The 24,913-nt window shown below is 35.2% G+C and overlaps 2 protein-coding genes, 1 non-coding gene and 1 pseudogene across 3 annotated transcripts; 1 reads left to right on the top strand and 3 right to left on the bottom strand.

The window, feature by feature from the left end:
• Positions 1–11,831: 11,831 nt before the first annotated feature.
• Positions 11,832–11,903, bottom strand: TRNAC-GCA. Its single transcript has one exon. It is a non-coding gene; the product is annotated as a tRNA-Cys (tRNA).
• Positions 11,904–12,180: 277 nt separating this feature from the next.
• On the bottom strand, positions 12,181–14,253 carry LOC113273420. Its single transcript, XM_026523140.1, has 2 exons — positions 14,057–14,253; positions 12,181–12,611 (listed from the first exon to the last, which is right to left on the bottom strand). Exons 1-2 carry the CDS (start codon positions 14,168–14,170, stop codon positions 12,486–12,488), a joined length of 240 nt encoding a protein of 79 aa, XP_026378925.1. The 5' UTR covers positions 14,171–14,253; the 3' UTR covers positions 12,181–12,485.
• Positions 14,254–20,664: 6,411 nt separating this feature from the next.
• LOC113274584 (protein BRANCHLESS TRICHOME-like) lies at positions 20,665–22,052 on the top strand. The gene has a single exon (XM_026523968.1). It carries the CDS (start codon positions 20,925–20,927, stop codon positions 21,894–21,896), a length of 972 nt encoding a protein of 323 aa, XP_026379753.1. The 5' UTR covers positions 20,665–20,924; the 3' UTR covers positions 21,897–22,052.
• A 426-nt stretch (positions 22,053–22,478) lies between these two features.
• Positions 22,479–24,375, bottom strand: LOC113274583 (annotated as a pseudogene).
• Between the last annotated feature and the right edge of the window lie 538 nt (positions 24,376–24,913).

The following is a 24,913-nucleotide window of genomic DNA, read 5'->3' as shown; positions in this document are numbered from 1 at the left end:
ACTTTGAGGTGGAGGGTTGGTTCATCCCGGAAGTTTGGCTTTTGGATTGACCAATCAATCCGCCCAGTTTTTACGGATATATTTTACTTTACTACAGAGGGGGCGAACAGGAAAAGAAAAAATTTGGGTGTACTTACAATTTCCTTGTGAGATGCTAAACAAAATTTGATGTTTGTTAATCTTGCTTGACAAACAGCGCTTTCCTTCATCTCTCAGGTTCTTCACATTCAAATCTACAAATTATTAAGTACACAAAAACAGTGATGATCACGACATGAAACTGAAATGTATATATATGCATGCAAGCATCATCCATTTGGAAGATTTAGATTGCGGTTCATGATGCCTAATATTGATTTTAGATTCTCTGTAACATTTTGAAGAATCAATAAACAGAAGAAAACCCTAGTTAAACCCAAAGACAACCAGCAGAAATCTATAAAAGAAAAAAAGAAAAAAAACAAGTTTACCCAATTAGCATCAGAACAAAAAAAAAAAACAAATCAAACCCATCATCAGCTTCTGAACATGACTCCATTAACAAAAAACACTATCAACCCCACAAACAGTAACTAAACCCGTTTCAGATAATAAACCCTAGAAATCAAAGACAAGAACGGCATAAACATATGTACAAAAATTGAACACACACTTACTCCTAAACCCACAAGTAGTACAAACCCTAGAAATCAAAGACAATAATTATAATATTCTCTTAAACAGAGTGAGACTGAGAACTAGAGATAACTTACTGCTGGTTTTGTTAAAGAAATACTACATTAAACAGCGGGTGCTCTCTCTCTCTCACTCACTCAGAGTCACTCTAATTCTCTGTGAAGCTCTAGAGATGAGCTGCTGGAATGGAAAAACAGAGACCGAATTCACAATCTAAGTTGAGAAAACATACAGTTTTGAAGAAGATGAACGGATTCTCTTCCTTCTCACAATGAGAGTTCTCTGTCTATAGACCTTTAAAGTATAGCAGAAGATTTGAGGTGAACTGTTAGAATTCATTTCACATCCATCAAAATTTACATTGAAATTGTTTAAAATCATTTAATATTTAAAAGTGAGTTTGCTTGTAGATATTTTTTTAAACAAAGTCATATAAGGAGTTAAGAAAATTTGAAAACAAAAAGACACTCAATAAACCAAGAAACTGGAGTATGGAATATCAGCCCTAGATGGTTGTTGGCTATAAGTCTATAGACAACGATTGGGTCTCCGTTATGTGTAAATAATCTGTGATCGATCAACGTGTAAAATCACTAGCACTTAGAGTATGCAACCGAAATATGTGCCTGCTCTTATTAGCATGGCAACAACACCGTATCAACTCTTTGATGTTGACTGTTGAGGAAACAAAGACCACCCACCATGGCATTGGTGGTGCAGATGACATATAGTTGGCAGCAGCTGAAGCTATACAGCTTTATTATGATTATAAAACCGAAGAGAATTTTTAAAAGAAAACCACATCCAACATTTTTCCTCATCATTTTTGATCAGATTTATACTCCATAGTCTGTACGAATCAAATCAAGATTCTTTTGAGCTTCGTTATTTAGTTTAAGTGTTTATTGGTGTATTTGGACAACACGAAGGAGTAAGAATAAGTAGTACTCCCCGGTATTCTTAGCAATAAGTTTCTTTTCAGTTGTTATTTTTGGATGGTAACTACTTAAAACGCCTCACCTAGTACTTGGAAAGAAATAAAAATCTAAACGCCCCATCAGTGTTTACAAGTTCCGAACTCGAGTTCGAGTTATTGGTATTATAATCCAACAACTTTATCACTATACCATACAATGATATCCTCCTGAACTTATAAATTCATAGGAAAAAAAAGGTAATACCCTAATACATTTAGATCAATAAAAAGGCTATTTAACCGGTGTTAGGCCCATTCATATGCACGTGTCATACTTTATAGTTTGCCACTTTAGCACCATTGTGGGTTTAGCAAAGTGTTAAATATAATACTTAGGCATACGGGTTCAAGAGCATAGTTCAATGGTATCCCATCAACTCAGTAAGGAGGAAGTCAGGGGTTCAATCCCCGCCATCGTAAAGGTTTGTAATAGATTAGTTGTATAGTGGGTTTAGTGGTGTTGGGTCTGGCAGATGGGCCAGTCCAACTGGCTGGGTTCGGATAGGGGTCTGGGTCCGGCTTTCGCGCGTCGGTTTGATCATCGTTCTATGGTTCCTCATCCAACGTCCAGGATTTAACCCCCTATAAAAACTCAAGTTCAAATTCATTTCAACTCACACCATCCTAACCTTTCTACAGTTCCTCATCCAATGGCCAGGAATTAACCCCCTATAAAAACTCAAGTTCAAATTCATTTCAACTCACACCATCTTAACCTCAAATTGATTTTAACATCCCTGATGTTTGCTACACCAAAGCGGCTAGTGCGCGCTTCACTCGAGAAGAAAATGTTTCTCTAGTTCGATGTTGGATATCAATTGCAAGCGATAGAGATTTCAATTTAGCAACTTTTAATTTATAGGACACGATATTTCAAAGGTTTATGACGTCAAGTCGTGTAAATTCAAATGAGTGAGTTCAAGTCATCAATAACGAAGTTAGAAAGTATGCGCAGATTTTATGGATGATAAAAGGGGAATATCCATGGTTGTTAATCGATGAATTAAAAATTAGAACTTACACCAAATTTGTTTAGGACAACATAAAATGGTTTAAGCATGATGGATGCTATCAACTCTAGAAGATTCATGTGCAGGAATTTAAGTTTGATTAAGTGTTATGTTTAGCAATTTTTGTTAATTTTAGTTAAATGTTGGAATTTAGTGAAATATTAAATTATTTTCAACTTGAACATTAATTTAAAAGATAGTTTTTCATCAATTAAAACAAAAATAATACATTAGAAATATATAAATTAAATTGCATCCATAAACTACTCATTTCTCTGGTCATTTCCTCCCTGACCATTAACGATCCAATTGCCGATGTTTACTGGATTAAGAGTATTGTTCAATACAGCATAGATTGCGCCGGTTTGAGACTAACATGGTGATTGAGTCTCTTAAGAATCGTCAAAACCTTGAAAGTAACGGGTTCACTCGGGCGGAGTGGGACATGATACAAATCTTGAAATGGAGCTTGAAATGGTTGAAATCCTGATGTGGTTGACGGAATTTGGGTATGCAGAGTGAGTTTCCTAGCTGCTTCAATGTTCAAGTCACCACAAAAAGTCATATTGTCAGTTAGCAATTGGTTAACTAAACATTTATTCAAGAGTTATATCCATGTCAGTGACTTTATCACTTTCACGTACTACTTGACTATCTAACACTTCATTTGGAGTGGAACTTTCTGGTACATTCTGAAAAGAACGACTTCTGAAACTTCTTCTTTCACTTACACGACTTCCACAATTTTACTGACGTGATCCTCCCGGACTCATACCTCAACTATTAGGACTTGTACCTCTACCACCTGGACTCATACCTCTACCATCAGGTTTTGAGCATACACTAGGACTCGTACCTCTACCACCATGACTTGGACTTGTACCACCGTGACCGGAATATCCTGGACTCATCTCAACATTAGGCTTTCCCTGACTATCTGCATCTCACTCAATTGGAATTTCTGAAATCCCTGTAGTAGACCAGGATATTTGTTCAACTGGTTCTAGTACTTCTATGGTATAACATCTACCTCCCAGTATGGATAAGTCTGTTCAAGTACTTTAGAATCAATCAGATGAGTAAAAATATCTCCATACATAGATAGAGTATGTACGTCCCAAGAAAATGGTGGCATAGTCAGCGATGAACCCGCTTGACTAGGATATGCAAATGCGTCGCCATCTCTAGTGGAGTTTCAGAAAGAAGATATTCATCACCAATGGCATCCTACCTAAAGCTGGGAAATCCACCCGACCTAAATTTGCGACTGCATAGCAATATTAGGCTTGTAAATAGTACTAACCAATAAAGGTAATTTGTTCTGGATCTCGGCTCCTAGATCAAATTTAAGATGCTTCCCAATGTGCACCATCCCTTATCGACTTCTCTCAATTATCTCGAGAAATCTCTTCACGCAGACAAGGGTTGAAGGTTGTCACCTTTCTTTTCTGCAACTGAAGAAGTAGTCTTTCGCCGTAATTCCAAACATCATTTGCAAAAATAGGAAATTATAACTCAATCTCTTAAGGATTAGGTCTAGCCTCCACTTTTTTGAACTCGAGAATCGTTGTATACAGCATGAAAAAAAGGTTAAGGATTGTTTTACGTAACTATTGAGTCCTCTGAACAAGGACAACATGTTGACCGTCTTCAATATGTTCTTTCCAATGTCCGATATCGTACTTCTGTGCGATTAGAAAAACTATGATTGAATTGCAGAGAAAAGGTTCAGAAACACGTAACTATGTATACCCATTAATACTGAAAATAATAACATTGCATTGGTTAGTACATTTACCATATCAAAACGTAATGTGAAAAATATTGGTCCTTACCTCCAACATTCCCCAAAAACCATTAAAGATATCTTTGGCACACGTCAAGCAAACATCGAGGGCTATGTAAAGTTCTGATAAAATTGGAAACCCCCAGTCGTATCTTGGTATTTGCTCTAAATATTCTAATGCCTCGAGAAAACCAATAAACACCACTGATCTTGCATTTGGAAATAAACATTGGCATATTGACCACAACAAAAACAAACGTTTGAGATCTTAATAATGGCCAGTGAACAAATATTGTTTGTCATCTAACCTTTGCTCGCTCATTTTGCTAGCATAACATTGAAAAAAACTTTTCAACCGGACAACTTTTAGTCCATGGTTTTTATTTGTCTATATGCATGATTTCCTTATACATCATTTGAGTATAAAGGAAGTCTTTTTTTCCATCTACCTTCTGATACCCAATTTAGTCTGTTAAATGGAAGTAAGTTTCCTTCACATGAGATTCTTGTTAACATGTACAAACACTAGTGGAAATATGGGGCTTTTATGACCTACATCCCCGACCCTCAATGGCGGTCAATTGACCGTGGACTGGTCAAGACGGTCATTGATATAAAAGAAAACACGGGAAAAATTCTTGTGCGGCTAAAGTTCGTCGTTGATATATTACTATTTTAACCCTCTAGTTCAACTGACGCTACGACCGGTGAACTTAGTTAATTATGTGACACGATTTTCTAGGCCAGAATAGGATCTATATCCTTATTTCCTCTTTCTCCTTTCTGGATTTCTCCGCTCATCTCTCTCTCTCTCTTCCTGCATACCCAAAAACACCTTCGTTCTCCTTTCTCATATCTCTCTCTTCTAATATGCAGACCCGAAAACATAAAATTATTCCTTCATCACCTTCATCAGTTCTTCGCTTATAATGAAGTTTTTAGCTCAAATTCAACAAAAACCTAGAATTTAATTTCTTTTGATTTCTCAATAACAGTTCAGCACAGATCTGAAAAACCTTAGTTTGAATCGAAGAGGAAATGAATCCTTCTTGGGTTTTTGTTTTTTGATTCAATTTCTATTACTTAAGAACTTGTGTTCTTGTGAAAGAAAGAAAAAATGGCTATAACTGATTTCGATTGCCAACTGATGTAAGTTCCTGTAGAAATTTAATTTGTGAAATGTTTCATTATTTTTTCTTTTGATTTTGTATTGAAATTATTTGGGTTGGGTTTCTTTGTGTTTCTCTATTTGATTTAGTATTTTTCTAAATCCAAGTCTTGAGTTTTTGTTCAACCATTTTCATCTCACCTCTGTCTCTCGGGTTTCCTCTTTGCAAGTTTATTCAATTGCTCCCGATTGACATCTGCAAGAAAGGAAAAAAAACTATTTTATCTTCTTCTTTTAAAATGGATCCAGATCCGGAAGGTGAAATAGAAGTCAATAACCTCAAATAAATAATCGATTTCAGTCCGTGCTTTCAATGACAAAATCCTTCTTGCGATTAATTGGGTAATTATCTATGACCCAATCTTCTTCATCATCTTCAATTAGAGAAATCTTGTTTTTAAGATTAGGGTTAGGGATAATTTTGAAGATCTTGCTTTTCTTGGTAATAGTTTCCATTGAAGTGTTATTTTTCTTGGTTAGGGTTGTGATTTACTTGAACTGGTTCATATTGTGATTCCTAGTGATGGTGTGGTGGTGGTAGAGCTGTCAATTTATAACCGGCTTGCGTGTTGACCCTAACCCGGCTTGTTTCAACCCGTCCCGGCTTGGCTTGTTGTCTAAACGGGCCGGGTTAGGGTTGACATATACAACCCTACTAGAAAACAAGCCGGGCTAGGGCCAACCCGCGGGTTACCCGTCAACCCGTCAAAATTAATAAATATATCCCTCAATCCCACCAACTCTTTAAAATCCATGATTTGCAAACATATATTAGAATTAGTTAATTTTAAATCAATAAATAAAGCTAATTTTGGATCTACCCAAACAAATATAACAATTTTTAGATTTTAAATAATCAATCAATAAATTAAATTACAACTTAGATTCATCAATCACATATTTATTCGGGATGTCCTAAATTGATAAAAGGACTAGCATAATTTAAACAGTGAGTTAGTCTTACTCACATTAATTTAAACTTATAAAATGATAAAAAAAAAAGTAAAATGCTTAGTTGATGTTAGGGTTCTCTGCCTAAGAAAACTAAAGCGTCGTAACCGGCTATATCGTTGATTAAGTGGCAATAAAAACGTCCACTTTACAACTCAGTGGTAGGGCTTTTAGTTAAACACCAAATTGACCTAGGTTCGACATTTACTAAATGAATAATCCTAAACAATCCTAAATTTTAAATTTAACTTTTAAATTGATAACATTAACAAGACAACCCGCCAACCCGTCAGGGTTGACCCGTCTATGGCTAGGGTTGGGGTTTTGAGCTTGTTCGTGAATAGTACTAGCGCTAGGGTTGACCCTAACCCTAGTACGGGTTGGCAAGCTAGGGCCAGGTTGACCCTAGCTTTCCCGTTTGACAGCTCTAGGTGGTGGTGATGAAGTAGAGAAGATTTACATTGCTTGTTTGTTTTGTGATGTGTGGTTATTAATTGTTTCTTCGATTTGGGTTTCAGGGGTTTTCTGATATCATGAGTTGGTACATTTGATGTCTGTTATAACAACTAACAATCTCATTTCTATTCATTCTGATTAGGTATTAGTTCAGTTTCTTAGTACTTTGATTGAAGATGAAGATTTTGTGTATTTTCTGCAGCCCCTAATTAGATCGGAGAGGACCACGAAGATTATATGCGTCGTAAGGAGGGGATGATTCATGAGTTTGAATTGAGGGAAGTTAATCTTGATTCAGTTGTTTCTGGTCCAATTGAAGCTTAAATATGAATTGGTAGAATATGATATTCAAATGTTCTCTGAAATGGGTATCATTGGTGTGCTGAGTTCAAATTTTGATTCCATTATTTTTATTGAAATTTCCAGTTTTTTATATATATTTTAGATTGAATTTTGAGTCTCGATTTGTATCAATCAAGTTCTCTTAAAGCTGCTTTGCGAAGGTTTTTCAAGCCTGAGATTTTGGATGAAAGCAATAAGTACAAATGTGATAAGTAAGTTACTAGAAACCCTAGAAATTTTGTAGTTTGTAATTGTATCCATTTTTTCTAAAATAGGGTTTAATTTTTCAGGCGTGAGAAGTTGGTGTCAGCAAAGAAGCAGATGTCTATTCTGCAATCCCCTAATATACTTATAATCCAACTCAAGATAAGAATAACAGAACAGTTACTGCTCTTTTAACTGTTGTAAATCACACTAATGCTATTTCTAATTCTGTGTTGTGCTTCTAACTATCATTTGTGAATGTGTATTTTTCTTAATCAGTCCAACAGGCAACAATTTGTATTCTGCTTTATCAGGATTATCCTGTCTGCCGAAATAAACTGAAGTAACTAAATTATTTAACTAGACTACACTCATGGCGTTTAATAGAGACAACATACTGTAGTTATAGCTAAATCTTTACTGAACAACTAAGTTTGGTAAAAATAGTAGTGCATTCTTATATATAAACACTAAAGTTATAGCTAAATCTTTGCTGAACAACTAAGTTTGGTAAAAGTAGTAGTGGATTGTTATGTATTTTCATTGCATTTTGGCATGCAGAGATTCGAGGGTATATTTGGTGGGAAGATAGATCGAAAAATTGCCTTTGAGGAGGGTTTGGTGCTTTCTAATTACATGTGCAGAGAAAGTCTGGTATGTGATACACTTGATGAACGGATTCTCTTAATCCTTTTTTGTTTTTTCCCGTCTTATTTAAAATAGTTGATTTTCCTTGTGTATTTGCTCCCCCTTGCATTTTTCTTTCGTTTTGGATGTTTTTTGGCGAATAAATTTTTGCTATCCTCTTGACTCAAGTGTAAATTACAGAACTATAAGTTACGATGTACAAGGGACGATATTTAAACTACTTAATTTTAATTGTATTTTTCACATTTGTACGTGATAGTCTTCGAACTTAGAACTTCTGTATGTTGCGATGGTCATGTCTTAGTCTTTCGAAGTTTAGATAATTACTAACTTGAGTGTGTGTATGCAAATGTTTCATACCCTTACTTTGAGTTCCAGATGAATATATGTAATCCAACTCAATAAAAAAAAATCATGCAGGGTTAATATTAAGGAACATATTATAAAGAGCACTTCCGGTTTTGATAGTCGTAGAACTGGAATTCTTAAGAGCACGGGTTGCTTTATGCATTATGCAATCATTTATTACCGCAATAAGCTTCCTTTTTTTGTGCACTACATTATTTAGCTCATCAATTGGACGAGCATTAGATGCTCTTGGTTCAGTCACTAACTCTGATTATTAAGTGCTGAATTTTTTATTGTATTGTAGGCTAATACTCTGAAATTCTCTGACTTCTTCGCTGCAAGTTTTATTCTTGCTAAAGGTATTAAGGTTGGTTAACTTCTTTTTTTTTTCATTTACTTCTCTTCTATGATTAATGAAAGGAAGAAAGTTCTGCTCATAATACATAGATTTATCTAAAAAAAAAAAATCATTATCATTTTCTTGCATGAGATGCTAATATATTGTAACATTTATAAACTTTGTGCATAGCTTTTCTTATTACGAAGATCCTGATCACAGGGTTTCAATTATGTTTATCTTTGTTGTATAATTCCATATCTCCTTTGTGCGGTAGTTTTTGTTTGTCAAGTTTGTGTAATGTGCAGGTAAGCAAGTTTGTGTGTAATGTTGAGAAAGCTTTGGAACTCATTTGTTAACCATGGAGGTTACTTTGTGCATAGCTTTTCTTATTACGAAGATCCTGATCACAGGGTTTCAATTATGTTTATCTTTGTTGTATAATTCCATATCTCCTTTGTGCGGTAGTTTTTGTTTGTCAAGTTTGTGTAATGTGCAGGTAAGCAAGTTTGTGTGTAATGTTGAGAAAGCTTTGGAACTCATTTGTTAACCATGGAGGTTACTATTGAAGCCTAGACTCCATCTCTCATCAAATGTATTATGCATCTGATTGTGGAGAGCCTCAAATACAGGTTGCAAACAAGGTACTGAGTAATGTCTATCTTGATTGATTAGTTTCATAATAGTGATATTCAACTTAAAATTGGTAATGGTTTCCTAAGTTGTAGGATTTCTGAAAAGATCGACTTGTGGGATATTTTCATTCTTTGGAGATTGTTGTTCCATGGTGGACTTGTAGTCTTTTGACCCTTCCATACATCTAGAACTCATAATTTAATTGTTCTGCAACTTTGCAACTTAAATGCCAACTGAATCCATTTTTTGTAACTTTTTTTGCTTCAGGTGCACAATTATGAAGTGTTGGGTTAGTTCATTTTACTGCAGGTGTACCAAGTGTGTGGGGTTAGTTCAACACCAGACAGTTTATCATTTTACTGGTTCGTAATTTTCTTTAAGACACTTTGAACTTATTGGGGATAGTTGCTCTTCTCTTTAAGAAATCTTGAACTTATTAGGATTTGTATTGGTGTGAATTCAGAATTTGAATCTATATGAATCTATATGATTTTGAATCCAAGTGTAGTTCAGTTATAAATTGTGTAATGAATACATTGAATTATTAATGGAAAAGGCATTTTAAATTTATGAGCACAGGTTTCATCGAATTTGATTTTTGATTTGGGTTTGATTTGAGATTTAGTCAGATTCAGTCAGGCCAAACAACCAATCTGAATCTATATTTTTTATATTAAGATTTATATCTACGACAGATTGGGGTCAGTCATAACTTCTTGACCGTTAGTACCAGTCGTTGATATAAGATACACAACGACCCGCACAGACACGTCATAGATGAGAAAGACGCTCAAACAGCGACCCTTTCCCCGACCGCCAAAGCTAGTCATTTAACTCGTATCTATGACTTGCTTTGACGGTCGCGAAATTGCTATTTTCCGCTAGTGAAATCTAGCGGTGTAACTCCTATTTAACAACATATTCATATAGAGTTTGTTGAATTTTATAAAATGAAAAAAAAAAATTAAAAGTTTAATTGTAAGAAAAAACAAACTTACTGCGTTCAAAACCTTTGAAAAAAAACTTATTTGTAGTATTCCACCATCATTCGAATATAACTTGAATTATTTGAGTCCTATGGTTTCTAGGTTGTATATGTTTATATAATATAAATGGCACCAAGGATATCTTCGGATTCTCTCTTGAACAACAGGGGGGTGTAACACGAAAACCGTAAGGAACTCAGAACATCCACCTCTTAGAATGACTGAATTAACTCGCTCGATCTGGATGGACAAATATGTGCAAAGGGAGTACACCATCACGAACTAGTTGTCTAATATTTTGAAACTCATATTCTTTATCCACAACATAACTTAATTCACTGACCGGGGTGCTAGTAGATTCTTTTGACTTTTCTCTATTTTATTCTTTTCCTACTCATATTTGTTTAAATAAAGATAATTTTTTCCAGGAAGTAAGTGAAGAGAATTTTATCTAAGAGAAAGAAAGAGAAGAGAATGTGTGAAGGAGAATGAGTGAGGAGGTGTGGTATTTATAGGTGTTGTAGAGTCAACTGCTGACGATATTGGGTCGACAGTTGGGATATAGATAATTTTGAGCGATTTAATGAATATATCAGGTGATAGAGATTTTATCGCTGGCGTTGTATACAATCGCTCTCTAAAAATTCTATCGCTTAACTCTTTTAAGATAGTAGCATAACTCATTTGTCATGCCTCCTAGTAAGTCATATAAATTTTTTTAAGATAGTAGCATAACTCATTTGTCATGCTCTATATTTCAAATATTAATGGATGGTACTAGGGCTAACTAACAGTTGATCGCTAAAAATATCTGATTTTACAAATTTATCCATATAAAACTTTTATCTTCTCTTTTCATACCTCATCTTATAGATAAAAAAAACTGATTATTTTTCTCAAAATGTCTCTCTCCCTCCGGGTAGCAGTATGGCCATTTTGGATATATCAAAGACCGGTATCTTTTTTATAAAAGAATAATAACAGGAAAACTAAATAAATAAAGAATAAAAAACTTTAGAAGAAAATGCTTTTGTCCTAAGATTGTGTATTAAAGAAGAAGTTAAAAGATTTCTAATGTGGGTAAATTTGTAAAATCAGATAATTTTTCAAAAAAAATTAGAGAAAATAAATTTAATTGGTCAATCTAAAATCTCAAACAGTCCATGTACTGTGCATTAATGTCACGACTTTCTTTCACAAACACCACTGCAATAGGTCAGTTGGTCTTGTAGGCATCGACTTAAAACTGGTGAGTCCTTCAACAAAACAAGCATAGAAATATTTGAGCAAAAAATGAAAAAGTTGGAAAGGGCCCAACCGGGTTCGAACCGGTGACCTATTGATCTGCAGTCAATTGCTCTACCACTGAGCTATGGACCCAACTGTTGTTTATGCTTCACAGATTAGTTTGAAGTTCAGGTACCAAATGTGGTTCAGTACAAGTGTCAAAATACCGGATCTGCTCCTAATTTTCCTGTGTACGCGCAAACGTAGCATATACACGGACACTAGAAACATACAAAGTACAGTGTCTGCCCGACTAACAAAGGATAACCTGACAGAATAACATAGGCAACTGGTAAACATTTTCATGAAAGCACCTCCAGACCTCATCTGAGAGTTTTGCAAGTTGGTATAAGAAGCTTAGAAGCCATCATATCATGCACACCGAGTTATATTATTGAAAACATCTCATGCATTGGGGTTCACAAGGACTTCGAATAGTCAAAATTAAGAAGGAAACAAGTTGATCAACTGATACCATTTAGTATTTACACAACTTTATCGGTATCAAAGTTTACGGATCCGAAATTTCTACACTAGATTATACTTTCAGTCTTTCACCAACACCAACAGCTGAAAATCGTAAAAGCAGCTAAAAGAACACTTTGATATCCATTTCATGTTACCTTTCTCTTCTATATTCTTTATTCTTCTGTTCTATGTGAGATTTGATATTAGTCAAGGCTGCTTTTCGGCAGCAGGAGTCACTACTTCACCACCAACTTTGCTTACTTGAGACTCTTTCTTCGGGCCAAAGATGAATTCCTTCACGGTACTTTCAGCTGATAGTATTTTGCTCTTGATCTGAAATCACAAACTTAGGGCATTAGGCTCATTTCCTATTACAACTATAAATGTATTTTCTACCTGCAATTTCATGCCGCTTACAAATTTAAAAACAGAAGATAAGAATGGATTCAAGCTAAAGCTTGTACAAATGCAGTCAGAAACGCATTAAGCAAGAGGCAATAACTTGGCTTCCAAATTACCCATTCCGATCAGTTCAGATGTTACACAGGAAGCATTCTTAGTAAGACAATATCCCATGAAACCATTTGTGGAATTCAACATGAAAAGCAAAAACATCACCGAGTACAGGTAACATTGGAAACAACAAAATTTCCCAAAAATAACCAAGAAATGAGTCTCTTTGTTCTGCCATCAAAAGTCAATTCGAAAAGCAAGTATATGTAAATCAATATGAAAAGGGAAAACATCGCTATAGTAGAGGTAACATTGGGGATCAACAATACTTCTGCCAAATTCTTTTGAAAATTTGAATCCCCAATTACTTCAATTCTTATATAACCTTAACTGCTTGTGGGTGTCATTATTATCTTACCCAAAAATCCTTCACACAGGAAGCATTTTAGTAAGACATAATCCCAAGAAACCATGTGCGGAACTCAACATGAAAGCAAGAACATCACCGTGTACAGGTAACATTGGGAACAACAGAATTTCTCAAAAATCACCACCAATAAACGACTCTCTTTGCTCTGCCATCAAAAGTCAATTTCGAAATACCCAAGTACAATCACTATGTTTCATACCGAAAAGCAAGTATATGCAAATCAATATGAAAAGGGAAAACACCTCTAAAGTAGAGGTAACATTGGGGATCGACAACACTTCTGCCAAAACAACAATTATGACATCCCAATTCCTTTTCTCAATTCCAGATTTTGGGAACTAAAGAAATGGGTTCGGAGGATTTCCGAGTGTTTTCTATTTGGCAAAGAAAATTATGACAAGAAAATTGGAAAACCGCCACACTATTGAATCAATGTGCACTTTCTGACTTGAACCCGAATCATGAACTGGAGAATTCTTATGAAAATTGGAACACCAATTACTTCAATTCTTATCCAACGTTCACTGTTTGTGGTTACCACTATCCTGTCCAAAATTCAACACAGACCTATGTAATCTAACCAACAATGTAAACAAATCCCTTCTAGTAACAAGGGCCAAGGAAAACCCAATTTTTTTTTAACAATTAAATACAAACTAGTACCCACTAACTCTTTTGATGATTAAAGCTATGGGGCAAAGTCTCCAATCTACACATACACAAAATCCCCCCAAAAGAGCACACCAGCTTCACCAACAAACAAATTGGAAGAAACCCACATCAAAAAATCAAAACACACAGCAAACCCACAAACAATCAAAGGAGATAAACCTAAAAACATGCATTTACAGCTCAAGAAACAACAGATAAGTATGAATTTTGTTGAGATACTTACAGGGTCAAGAATATTGGGTTGATTTCCATAATCAGAAGTCAAGAGAAAATATGCTGCAGTTACAGAAGCCACCATTGCTGTTTTCCTCACCAATTTATCAGCCTTGGGATCCATTTCTTGAGAATTTCAGGGAGAAAGAGAGACTGTTTGGACTTGTCGTGTAAGAAATTATGAGAAGTCAAATGAAATAGCTGAGGATGAAGAAAAAGAAAGTTAAGTAGAAAACTTGAAGACTCTTTTACAGGACACCCGGCTTATACGATAGAAGCACACCAGACCAGATAGGTGAGTCTGTATGACTTTGGGCTTTTGCGTCTTCATCGTGGCCCATGTAGAAATACAGTCAACAGACTTTAATCTTGGTCTTGATGGAGATGCTAGATTTCTTTTGATGCTTATTTATCGGAAAATGTTCGGTGTACCGAAAAGGAGCACCGTGATTTTGGTGTGAGAGAAAAAAAGATGGTGGACCCCACCTTTTACCCCATCCCCTGCAAATCTCCCCTATGGTGTCCTAACAGCCCTTGGATTTCTTCACGGTGCAGATCGCGGGACACACCTTCAATGTGTGTATATCGTTGTTATTTATCTGCAAGAAATGTTACTATCTGAAATATTTCTTAGGGAAATGATGATCAGTGATCCATGTTATTAACCATGCCTTAGCTTCTTGTTGTTTTAAGAACAATTGGTTGGTTGAAGAATATCGATGTTCCTTCGTATTTTCAGCCTCTATCATTACTTTGAGTAATATAAATGGCTAAGAAGCTCTCATTCTCCTAATAAAAACGCAACGCAAATCTTATCCGCCTGAAATGAAGGAGCCGCTCTGTGCAAGACGACTTCAACCTATATTCAATCTTAGCATCTTTTCTTCTATTTGCTCGGTTTTTCAATTTTTCCATTTAGTTTTTGGTTCTGAATCTGAGCTATTTGGATTCAACCATAAATTTTATATTTCTTTTAAATCGATTGTTATTTATATTTTAAAGTTTGATTATTCTAACTCTTCTATTGTTATTAGATTTTAATCTGCTTGTTTCAACTGGTTTTGTTCTTGGTTCATCTTTTTTTGCTTGGGGTTTATTTGAGGTCTCTTCACTAATTTGTAGGTTTTAATTGTTAACTCGGAAGTTGGACTTGTTTTCTCTCTAGCAGAACTCGATATTTAGTTGTATCATCATCAACTTCAGCTAGAATTTGAGATCTCTGACAACATCTAAGACCTCAAGAACAACGGAAGCAACAACAACAGACGCCAAAATACATTTATCAACAACAATGGAAACAACAACAACAGACACCAAGATACATTTATAAACAACAGACACCAAGACACCAACAACAATCACCAAGACTACAATACATGTGCATATTCAAACAGATTCAGTCTATTTGACACCGATTCTGACGGACTGATAGACACATTTATGTGTATAATTTGTTCCCAGTTTTTCTCGTGTTGGAACTCATTTTTGTACTAATATTGTGGTTTTATGTATTTATATATATATTCTGGAATAAAACTTTCGGGGAAAAAATTTCTCAAAAAATACCCAGGGCACCCCTAGGACATGTGTTGAAGGGATCCTGGAAGAGAATAGAGGGTATCCACCTTTTCCTTCGTTTGAATTCAGAAATTTGCGGGAATATGTTGAGGTCAAAGAGGAAAATTAGGCTTCGAAATTTTGACGTGATTTAAGGAGATTCAATGGCTAAAATTGATTGGGTTTGCTCCTTTGAGATAGACATGGATGATATGGGTGTTGGATTCGATTCACTTTTGCTAGATAATCTAATCGAAGCAAAACATGGAGGATACATATTCTCGGGTCGATTTCTAAGAAGTGTGTGATGTGATTGGAGGACTGCATGTGGCTAGAGGGAGTTGGACTCCTTCTGATCTTGTTTTCCACGAGATTAGAGCGGGATAACCACATTCAGAAGCGTGAAGGAGTTAAAATAGGAAGTTTTGTCCCGTGAATGACATTGAAGATTTCGATAATTTTGGGGAGTTATTAAGCGTGATTCTTGGTCATGTTGAGTATATACAGTGTGTTGGGGAGTCAGAGACGAAGACAAAGTAAGATTGGGAGAGAACAGAGAGCGAGAATCGAGAGTTTCAATTTTCGGCTGCAACTGCAAGAGGAAGAACACGAAGAATAAACCTGTCCAAGACATTCGTTAAAAAACTTTCATCTATTTATATGCTTTTCAAAAAACAGTAACTATAACACATTTCTTTTACCGTTCTCTGTAACAGTACATTTACAACGCCTATAGATATTGCAAATTTGGGGTTCTAATTATTTTTCTCTTTTTCATCATTTATAAACAATACTTTGAGAAACTAATATTTTGAGATAGTTTCCAACATGATGAGCTAAAACCAATCTCTGGGGTGAAAGAGGAAGCTATTTTTCCAAATAAAAAGTGGTATTTCTTAATTATTCAATTTTTGCAATCTAATTTATGATTATTTGCCTAGATTAAAAATTGATTTTATTATTTTTGTTAAGCAATTGTGTTCTCTATAGATGGAGGATGCTTGGCCTAGGGTTTTGGTGTCTCATGCTTTCGATTAACAATTGTTGTTTCTAAAAAAATCTATTTTTGCAATAATTAAGAATCTACTTGAACATGTGAATAAATCACTTTGATATTGGTAAATAGCGGAATCCTTAGTCCAAGTCTCTCTATAATTTTCATACCAACTTTTATTTGAGTTTCTTATTTTTAGTTTTAAAATCGAAAAATCTTCACAAGTCTTAACGAACTATTTCTTACCCAATCAATTCCAGCAAATCACGTCCAAAATTCAAACCATAATTCTGCCCTTTGACTGCAACAGGTTCCCTCCAAATTTTGGATTTAAACGAATAAGAAGTTGATTCCCCCTATCCCTTATTTGTGTCCCTTTAGAACATGTCCTAGGGGTGTCCTGAGTAATTTGGAGGGGTGTCTTTAACATTTTTTCGAGCCAATTTCCGACAGAAGTTTTATTCCAAAAAATTCCTATAAATACATAAAAAACACAATATTTGTACAAACCGAGTTCCAACACTATACAAGTTGAGAACAAATTAGACACATAAATGTGTCTATCACTGACCAGTATGGCTCTGTAACCTTCGTTTATATAATTTCTTTTGGATTAAAAACTCCAAGAAATGGTTGGATTATTTGATGATCCTTACACTTCTGCAATTTGTAGTCTGGTGAAGTTTGTTTTTGTTTCATAAAAAAAAAAAAAAAAAGGCCATTTAACTGGCTTGGTATGCAGTTACACACCATGCTCTAAGCTGGCTCTGCCTTTAGGGTGCATATTGTGCGAAGTTGTGTTATCTTTTTATAGTATGAAATGAAGCCATTTTCATTTCGTATTTCTTTGAATTTCATCTTCATAATCATCATACTTTGATGTTATATGAAATCAGGCTTCATAATATATGAAATCATGCTTTAATTTTCGGCTTCATCAATTTTACCACCATATACTGAAATCAGGCTTATTAACATACTCCACAACACACAAATCGGAATCAAACATTGTATTCATACCATATATATGAAAAAAAAAACATATTATGTTACATCTTGGATAATAACACTAATAGAGCAAACATGTTATTCTAAACAGGTTCGAAATAAAAAAAAATAGAAAACAATCATGTAGCAATTTCCTCAAACTTAGATGATGGATAAAACTAAATTGCTTTATGCGGTTTTTTATAAGCACCCCAACTTTTCACATTGCACTAAAAAAGTACCCCGGTCAGCTTTTAAAAGTTTGTTAAAGTACCCCTTTTTATTCAAAAGAAAAATTCCATCCAGTTGAGTACTAGGTAGTAGTTATCTTTCCAATTAAAAGTCATATTTATCCCTGACTTACATCTCCTTAGTGGGGAGGGTAAATAATTCGACACTCCTGAAAGCGGTGTAACTGTCCTGATCCGGACTCGAAGAACCTGAAAAATATTTTAGAAGGTCGATTTTCCATTAACCAAAACCCCCAAGACACTTGGGAATGATGAACCCTTTTCGGAAATAATGTAACGAACCTGAAAGCGGTGTAACGATCCTGAACCGGGCTCTACGAACATGAAAAATGATGTTGAAAATCAATACGATGGTAAGTAAAGGGTAAATATGTAAAGTAAATTAGTCTTAGATAACACTAGATGGAAAAAATAACTGTGAGGGCACTTTAACAAATTTCAAAATAACTGGGGCATTTTTTTGTGGGTTCCAAAAAGTGGGGTACTTTATCAATAATCTCTTGCTTTATTCAAGAGGTTAGAAGATAGTCCTAGATAATTATGAATGCCACATGTCTCTCAACCTTTCCCTCATAAGTTAGAGGGACTCGTCCTCATGGCTACATGGGACAACTCATACTTAACTTAAGTCTTATCTAACATTAATCTTAAACAATCTTTAATGCATGTTTAAACCATAATCATACGTTAATTAAGATTTCAATTAATTTGATTTAACTTGATTTAATCTAATGATTAGTTTACATTAGCAGAGATTTTTCTCTCAAAATAAAAAATGCTAAAGGTTTGTGCTTTTATTCTGTTTATATATGTTTGGATACACCTTGGGAAGTTCCCTTTCGACTTCTAGAAGTTGAAAAGCAAGAAGTTAGTGTGGTGACATAACTTTTAATGACTTCTAGAAGGAAGAAGGTTAACTTTTAGTGAAGTAAAATATTTTTTCTTCCGACTTTTAGGATTGATTTCTATTTTGATAAACTGCTCCACTCTCAATTTCCAGTTTAATAACATGATCCCGTTTTTTCTCAATTTTTCAAAAGTGCCCTTTCTGCTTTGTTTTCCATCTGGGTCCACCAAATGTTAGTCATCCTCGTTTACCTGGTCAAGAAATTGACTAAAATTACCCACCTTCTCTGTCTTCTCATCTTCTCAGCTCTATCCACCGTAAAATTCTCATCTTCACATCCACATGATACAGCTACCACCTCCATCACCAGAGCTGTGCTACACCTTTTTTTCACCCCTTTCTTCTTCTTCTTCTTAATTAGCCCACGATCAATCATCATATCATATTTATTACTGAGATGTATTGCAAGAATAGAAGATGGTTCTGGGTATGTTTTCTCACAGGGAAACAAATAGGGGATCTGGTGCTGATTTTCATGGGTATGAGGTTTTATTTGAATCTGATTTTGACCCGAGAAAATCATGAGAGATGGGTAGTGATGAGTGATGCCATGAATTGCAGGTGAAGAAGAATGGTTGGGGTTTAGTCGATTAAACAGGAAAAAACACTTGATATGAAATCAGAGATGATAGAAGAGAAATTAATGAACGGTGAGGGTATGTGGTTTTGCTGAATCAATTTGAAGAATGGTTGGTCTTGGATCCGACTTTGAGAACAAATTGAAGAATGAAGAAGAAGAAGAACATCAATTGTTGATGTTATTGAAGACTCAGATGGAGTTGCAGTCATATTTGGAATTGGCCTGAGTTCGTGACAATTAATGAAGATCTAGTACTAATATACGAGAAGGGTTATCTTGGAAATGATTAATAGGATTTATGGATCTGAGATCCGATTCACTGCAGTTGTGGGTGTTGATGAATGACTTAGTGAACTAGGGTTGGTGATGTTGCAGTAGCATGAATTGTACAAGAAAAATGAAGGTAGTACTGTTGGTTCTTCCAATGGGTTGATAAATGGATGATTGAGTTGTGAATTAGATGTATACTAGGTTGTGCAAGTGAGAAGAAATATAGGCCTGAAAATGGTCGGAATAACACCGGAAGCAGACATGACTCTGCCTGATTAATTCTTCAGTGAGTCGACTCAGTGACTCACTGAACCCTTACTCGGTGACTCGGCCGAATCAACCGTATTTAGACCAAATCTATTGAGGGATTTTGAGACTTTTACCAGGTGCCAGTTAGAACTTAACGACCCTAACAAGCCGTTAGCCATTTTTTGAATAAAACGGTCAAAGAAGGGGTACTTTTGAAAAGTTTAAAAAAAACCGGAGGAACTTTTATCAGTGTATTTCAAAACAGGAGTACTTTATCAAAGTTACCATTTTCTTTTTCTATTCAAACATGCTTTTACTTATGTTTGCGTTTTTGGCTTGCTCATTTGTATTTAGTCTTTTCTTTCTATTATGATACTTCCAACAGTGGAGGCGGGATGACCAGATCGATTGTACTTCAAGAATTACTTTTCAAAAAGCTAGAAAATAGCTTGGAATCACATTTTCTAGTAGCGCGTTTGGATGCACACTCAGAAGTTGTTTTTTGATTTCTGGAAGATAAAAAATAAGAAGTCAGTTTGGCAATAATATTTTAGAACAACTTTTAGAAATAGAAAAGTCAGCTTTTTGTAAAGCAAAATAGTTTTGCTTCTAACTTCGACTTTTAGAGAAGCAGAAGTGAGAGGCAGATTTGTATCCAATTGCATTTCTGAACTCTGGAATTGATTGATTTCAACTTCCAGCGTGTTCTTAGCCTATGTGGGGCCTTTACTTAACAAAGAAAAAGACATCATCTTTATAAAATTGGGTATACCACCAAACTCTTTAAGTCAGGAAGATCTTATTATAAAACTGTTGGGGATTTTGGTAGCTGTCTTTAAAGAGAAAAAAAGAAAAGAAAAGTTAGATGAGATTGATCAAAGAAAGTACTGACTTTGATTCATTGATAGCCAATGCCCACTACCATCAACCCTCTTGCCATTAACTACTGTTAGACAAAGAGAGTAAAGGCCACAACATGTGAGATATCTTAAACTTTACAATCCATCCGGATCAAAAATGTTTGCTTGATGACCCCATTTGCTTTTCCATTGACAAATCAAATTTATTGCTTGAAGAAAGAAGATGAAGGAGATGATGATGTTAATGATGATTAGAGATCAGAATCAAATCGACTCAGATCAAGAACCAATTACTAATACAAGTAGTAGTACAAGCTGGAAGCTTTATGAAAACCCATATTATTACCCAAAAAACAAAAGCAACAACCATCTTAATCTACATTATCAACAGCATCATCAACAGCATCATCAACACCACCATCACATTCATCTCCCTGTTTCTGCTCGTCAAGTTGCTTCTTCATTTTCTGATTTCACATTTTTTCAATCAATAATGGTTTCTCAATTGGAATCAGCTAAATCTCAGATCAAACAATTGAAATCTGAGCTTGAATTGGAGAAAAAACTCAGAAGAAAAGTTGAGTCATTGAATAAGAAACTAAGTAAAGAACTAACAGAACAGAGGAAACAGAGAGAATCATTACAATGTCTTTGTGAAGAACTTGCTGAAGAAATTGCTTGTGATAAATCTGTAATTGATGAAATGAAAATGAATATGGAAGAAGAAAGAAGAATGTTGAGAATGTCTGAAGTTCTAAGAGAAGAAAGAGTTCAGATGAAACTTTCTGAAGCTAGGATTGTGTTTGAAGAAAAGTTATTAGAGTTGGAATTTCTCAAACTTGAGAAATTTAGAGAAAATTCTTCCAATGAAGAAGTGGGTTTTTGTCAGAAATCTTCTATTCTGAATCTGAAGAAGAACAATAATGACAATGGGGGTGTTATTGTCAGATCGACAAATCATAGAAAATCTGCATCTTCTTCTTGTTCTGAAAGTGAAAATCCTCATATAAAAAGAGGGATAAAAGGGTTTGTTGAATTTCCAAGAGTTGTTAAAGCAATTAGTAGTTTAAGAGGTAGACAATTAATGGGGGTTTCAAATAAGCTTGAGAATCCTCAGAAGAGTCAACTTCAATTCTTGCTTAGAAGACAAAAGAGTAGTCCTTTCAGTAGAGCTAACAATCTTTTTATGGCTTGATCTTCTTCAATTCAATCTCAGTTTCTATGTTCAGTTGCAATTTCTTCTGTTTCATCATTTGTTTCTGTACAAACCAAAGTTGTAATAAGACACTGGAAGAGGAAAAAGGTTTTTCTATGCTTCAATTATGAGATTCTGTGAAATTTTTGGTAATTACAATTTGTTCTTGTTCACAATGATTAGCAGGATAGAACTCAGCTATATGCTAAATACTTACTGTAAACATTGTGCTATAACAGAGCTTTCCGCACTGCAAACATTGCCATTGGAGATCTCTAAGCATCTGGTACCATAGTCTCGGCAGTAGTTCTAGAGCATTGGCCGGTCTATGCAAGTCGTGCCTTGATCTGAAGCCTGTTCACACCCCTGCAGAAAAACACCTAGGAAAATGGACTGTCGAAAACGCACCAGAGAGCTTTCCACACTGCAAACATTGCCATGGGAGATCTCTAAGCATCTGGTAGCATATTATCGGCAGTAGTTATAGAGCATTTGGCGGTCTATGCACGTCGTGCCTTGACATGAAGCCTGTGCACACGCCTGCAAAAAACCACCTAGGAAAATGTTCTGTCGAAAACGCACTGCCCAAAAATCAAAATACTGTTTACACTCTCAAGAAAAACGCTTGCATCATTTTCTATTTTTCAGAAGAGCAAAAATTGCCTCTGCTTTATTTACTCAACAAAGAAAAACAATGCCAAATAATTTGAAGAAAAATGGGAATTGGGATACTGATTTTCATAAACTCGGTCAAAAATATCCCTCTACTAAAACACTCTCATTTGAGATCCTAGATTGTAATTTCTTCAATTTACGAACTTCTCTTTCAAGTTTCTTTGTTGTTTGAATTTCACTCTCTTTTCTTCCCTCCCAAACTGGCAATACTTCCATCACTACTTTCTGCACCAGACCTTGCTCAAGACCCTCTTCAACAAGTTCTTCAAGATCTTTATAGTCTCCAACAAAATCCACCAAAACGCTGCATAATCCACGGCTAGCACAGTAATCAAGAATTGCATTCAAATTTACCTTATCCATAACCACAGTTTCAACTCCTTGACTGGTTGTTTCGGGGTTCACCACCGTATCATTCTCCGCAAATATAATCACCTGGGTTGCTGCATCAGCAGTTAAAATGGGAATTTGCACAGGAGAATCTGTAGTTCTTGCCACTATGATCTGCAAGGGTTGTCTAGCTTGGGGTTCTTGCGAAGTAGGGAAGGTGAAGTCCCCAGTCAGTGAGCCACTAGACAGGATACACCATCATAAGCTTGTAGTAATTGCGAGTAGTAACCACCAGGTTCTTTGGCAGCTAACCCGACCTTATCTAAAATTTGCCCATTAACACACTGCGAGTACCTGTACACCGTAAAAGCAACAATGTACAATACATTCAGTTGTCATATTTGTGCAAAATATTCTTTGCATAAAGTTTATTTTGGAGTATTAACTGTTTCGCAAATGTAACATCAATTCCACAAACTGACATTTATCATGTGCGTAAGCAAGTCATTCTATTTCCAGTTGATTCACCATGAGATAGAGAATTATCTGATAGTTTGTGTCCTTACAAAAACCACAAGGAAATGAAAACCAAGTAAGCTTAACTGATTACCTCAGTGTAACAAAGGGCTTCCCAGTGAGCATTCGATGAATATAAGCCTCATTTAGATTCTTGCACAACTCTTCCTCGACCGCAACCGTAACATCAATTCCTGCATTCCTTAGTTTCTCAACCCCCCTTGAAGCAACAATTGGATTTGGATCCACCATCCCCACAACAACTCGATTCACTTTAGCTCGAATCAATGCTTCGGAGCACGGCGGAGTCCTCCCAAAATGGTTACAAGGTTCTAAACTTACATACGCAGTTGCATTCTCAGCCTTATCACCAGCTTCCCTCAATGCAAAAACCTGACAAACCACAAATCATAAAAATCAAGAACAATTCAAAAACTATAACAACAACAACAAGAATTTGACTAACTAAATTAGATTTTTACCTCAGCATGAGGCTGACCAGCTTTAGGATGAAACCCTTGACCAATAATTTCCCCATTCTTAACAAGAACACATCCCACCATTGGATTAGGACTTGTACATCCAATTGCAGTCTTTGCAAGTTCAACAGCTTTTCTCATATAAAACTTATCATCTTTTTCCCCTTCACCACCACCACCACACCTGATTCTACTCAAACGACCATTGTTTTTCATAACAATTGAAGATTCAGAGACCCTTTATCGGAAATTACATGACCTACTCTTGAATTTTGAATTTGATGAGAAAATCGTGGGATTGAGGTTTGAGAACTGGAGTGTTTGAAGATTCATTTTTAATCTAAACCTAGAAGTCTAATTTCAGGACACATCACAATACTGACAAGTTTGACTTACATGAGACTAGCCAATTTAACTCAGAACGTTTCAACTCGTAACTTAAAAGAGCAAGTATTTGTATTTGATGTAATTCCATTAAAGAAAAGATTACAGTATTGTTGCACTGATTTGATATTGAAATGCTCTAATTGTGCATTTATGATCGGGTAAGTGTATGATTTTCCAAAATATTAAAACGAGTGTACGAATGCGAACAAAATAGGAGTTTGGAAAGCAAAGCAGATCCATGTATGGTTGAAGCGTGTTTGGATACTAAAAGTTGGAGTGTTTTTGTCTGGTTTTCCGAGAAGCAGAAGTCAGATGTAAAAATATTTTGCTTCACAAAAATTTAGTATTTTTTTCCTTTCAAATTTTTTTTTTTTTAAAATTTAAATCGGAGCTAACATCTGTTTTACTGACTTTGATAGCAACTTAAATATATATCCAAACGCGTTATAAAACAATTTGTTTCCTGAAAAATAGATTTCTTTTTTCTTTATATGAAATTGTCGTTTCCAAAATAACCCCGCACTTTGAGCTCTACAAAATAACCCCGCACTTTGAGCTCTATAAATTTCAAATTACATGAAACATAAGGGATAGAGGGCGTCTTAAAAGAGTAAAATTATTAAAAAAAAT

This window comes from Papaver somniferum, chromosome 4 (genome assembly GCF_003573695.1).
Source record: "Papaver somniferum cultivar HN1 chromosome 4, ASM357369v1, whole genome shotgun sequence".
Lineage (NCBI taxonomy): Eukaryota > Viridiplantae > Streptophyta > Magnoliopsida > Ranunculales > Papaveraceae > Papaver > Papaver somniferum.
Note: the sequence above shows the minus strand (reverse complement) of the source record. Positions and strands in the feature narration are given on the sequence as shown.

Bases quoted from the DNA above. Each gene is read 5' to 3' on its own strand.
- LOC113273420 (XM_026523140.1), bottom strand. From the start codon at position 14,170: ATGGATCCCAAGGCTGATAAATTGGTGAGGAAAACAGCAATGGTGGCT. The intron at 12,612-14,056 runs GTAAGTATCTCA...TTGTGATTTCAG, and splicing joins AACCCAATATTCTTGACCCT to ATCAAGAGCAAAATACTATC.
- LOC113274584 (XM_026523968.1), top strand. From the start codon at position 20,925: ATGAAGGAGATGATGATGTTAATGATGATTAGAGATCAGAATCAAATC.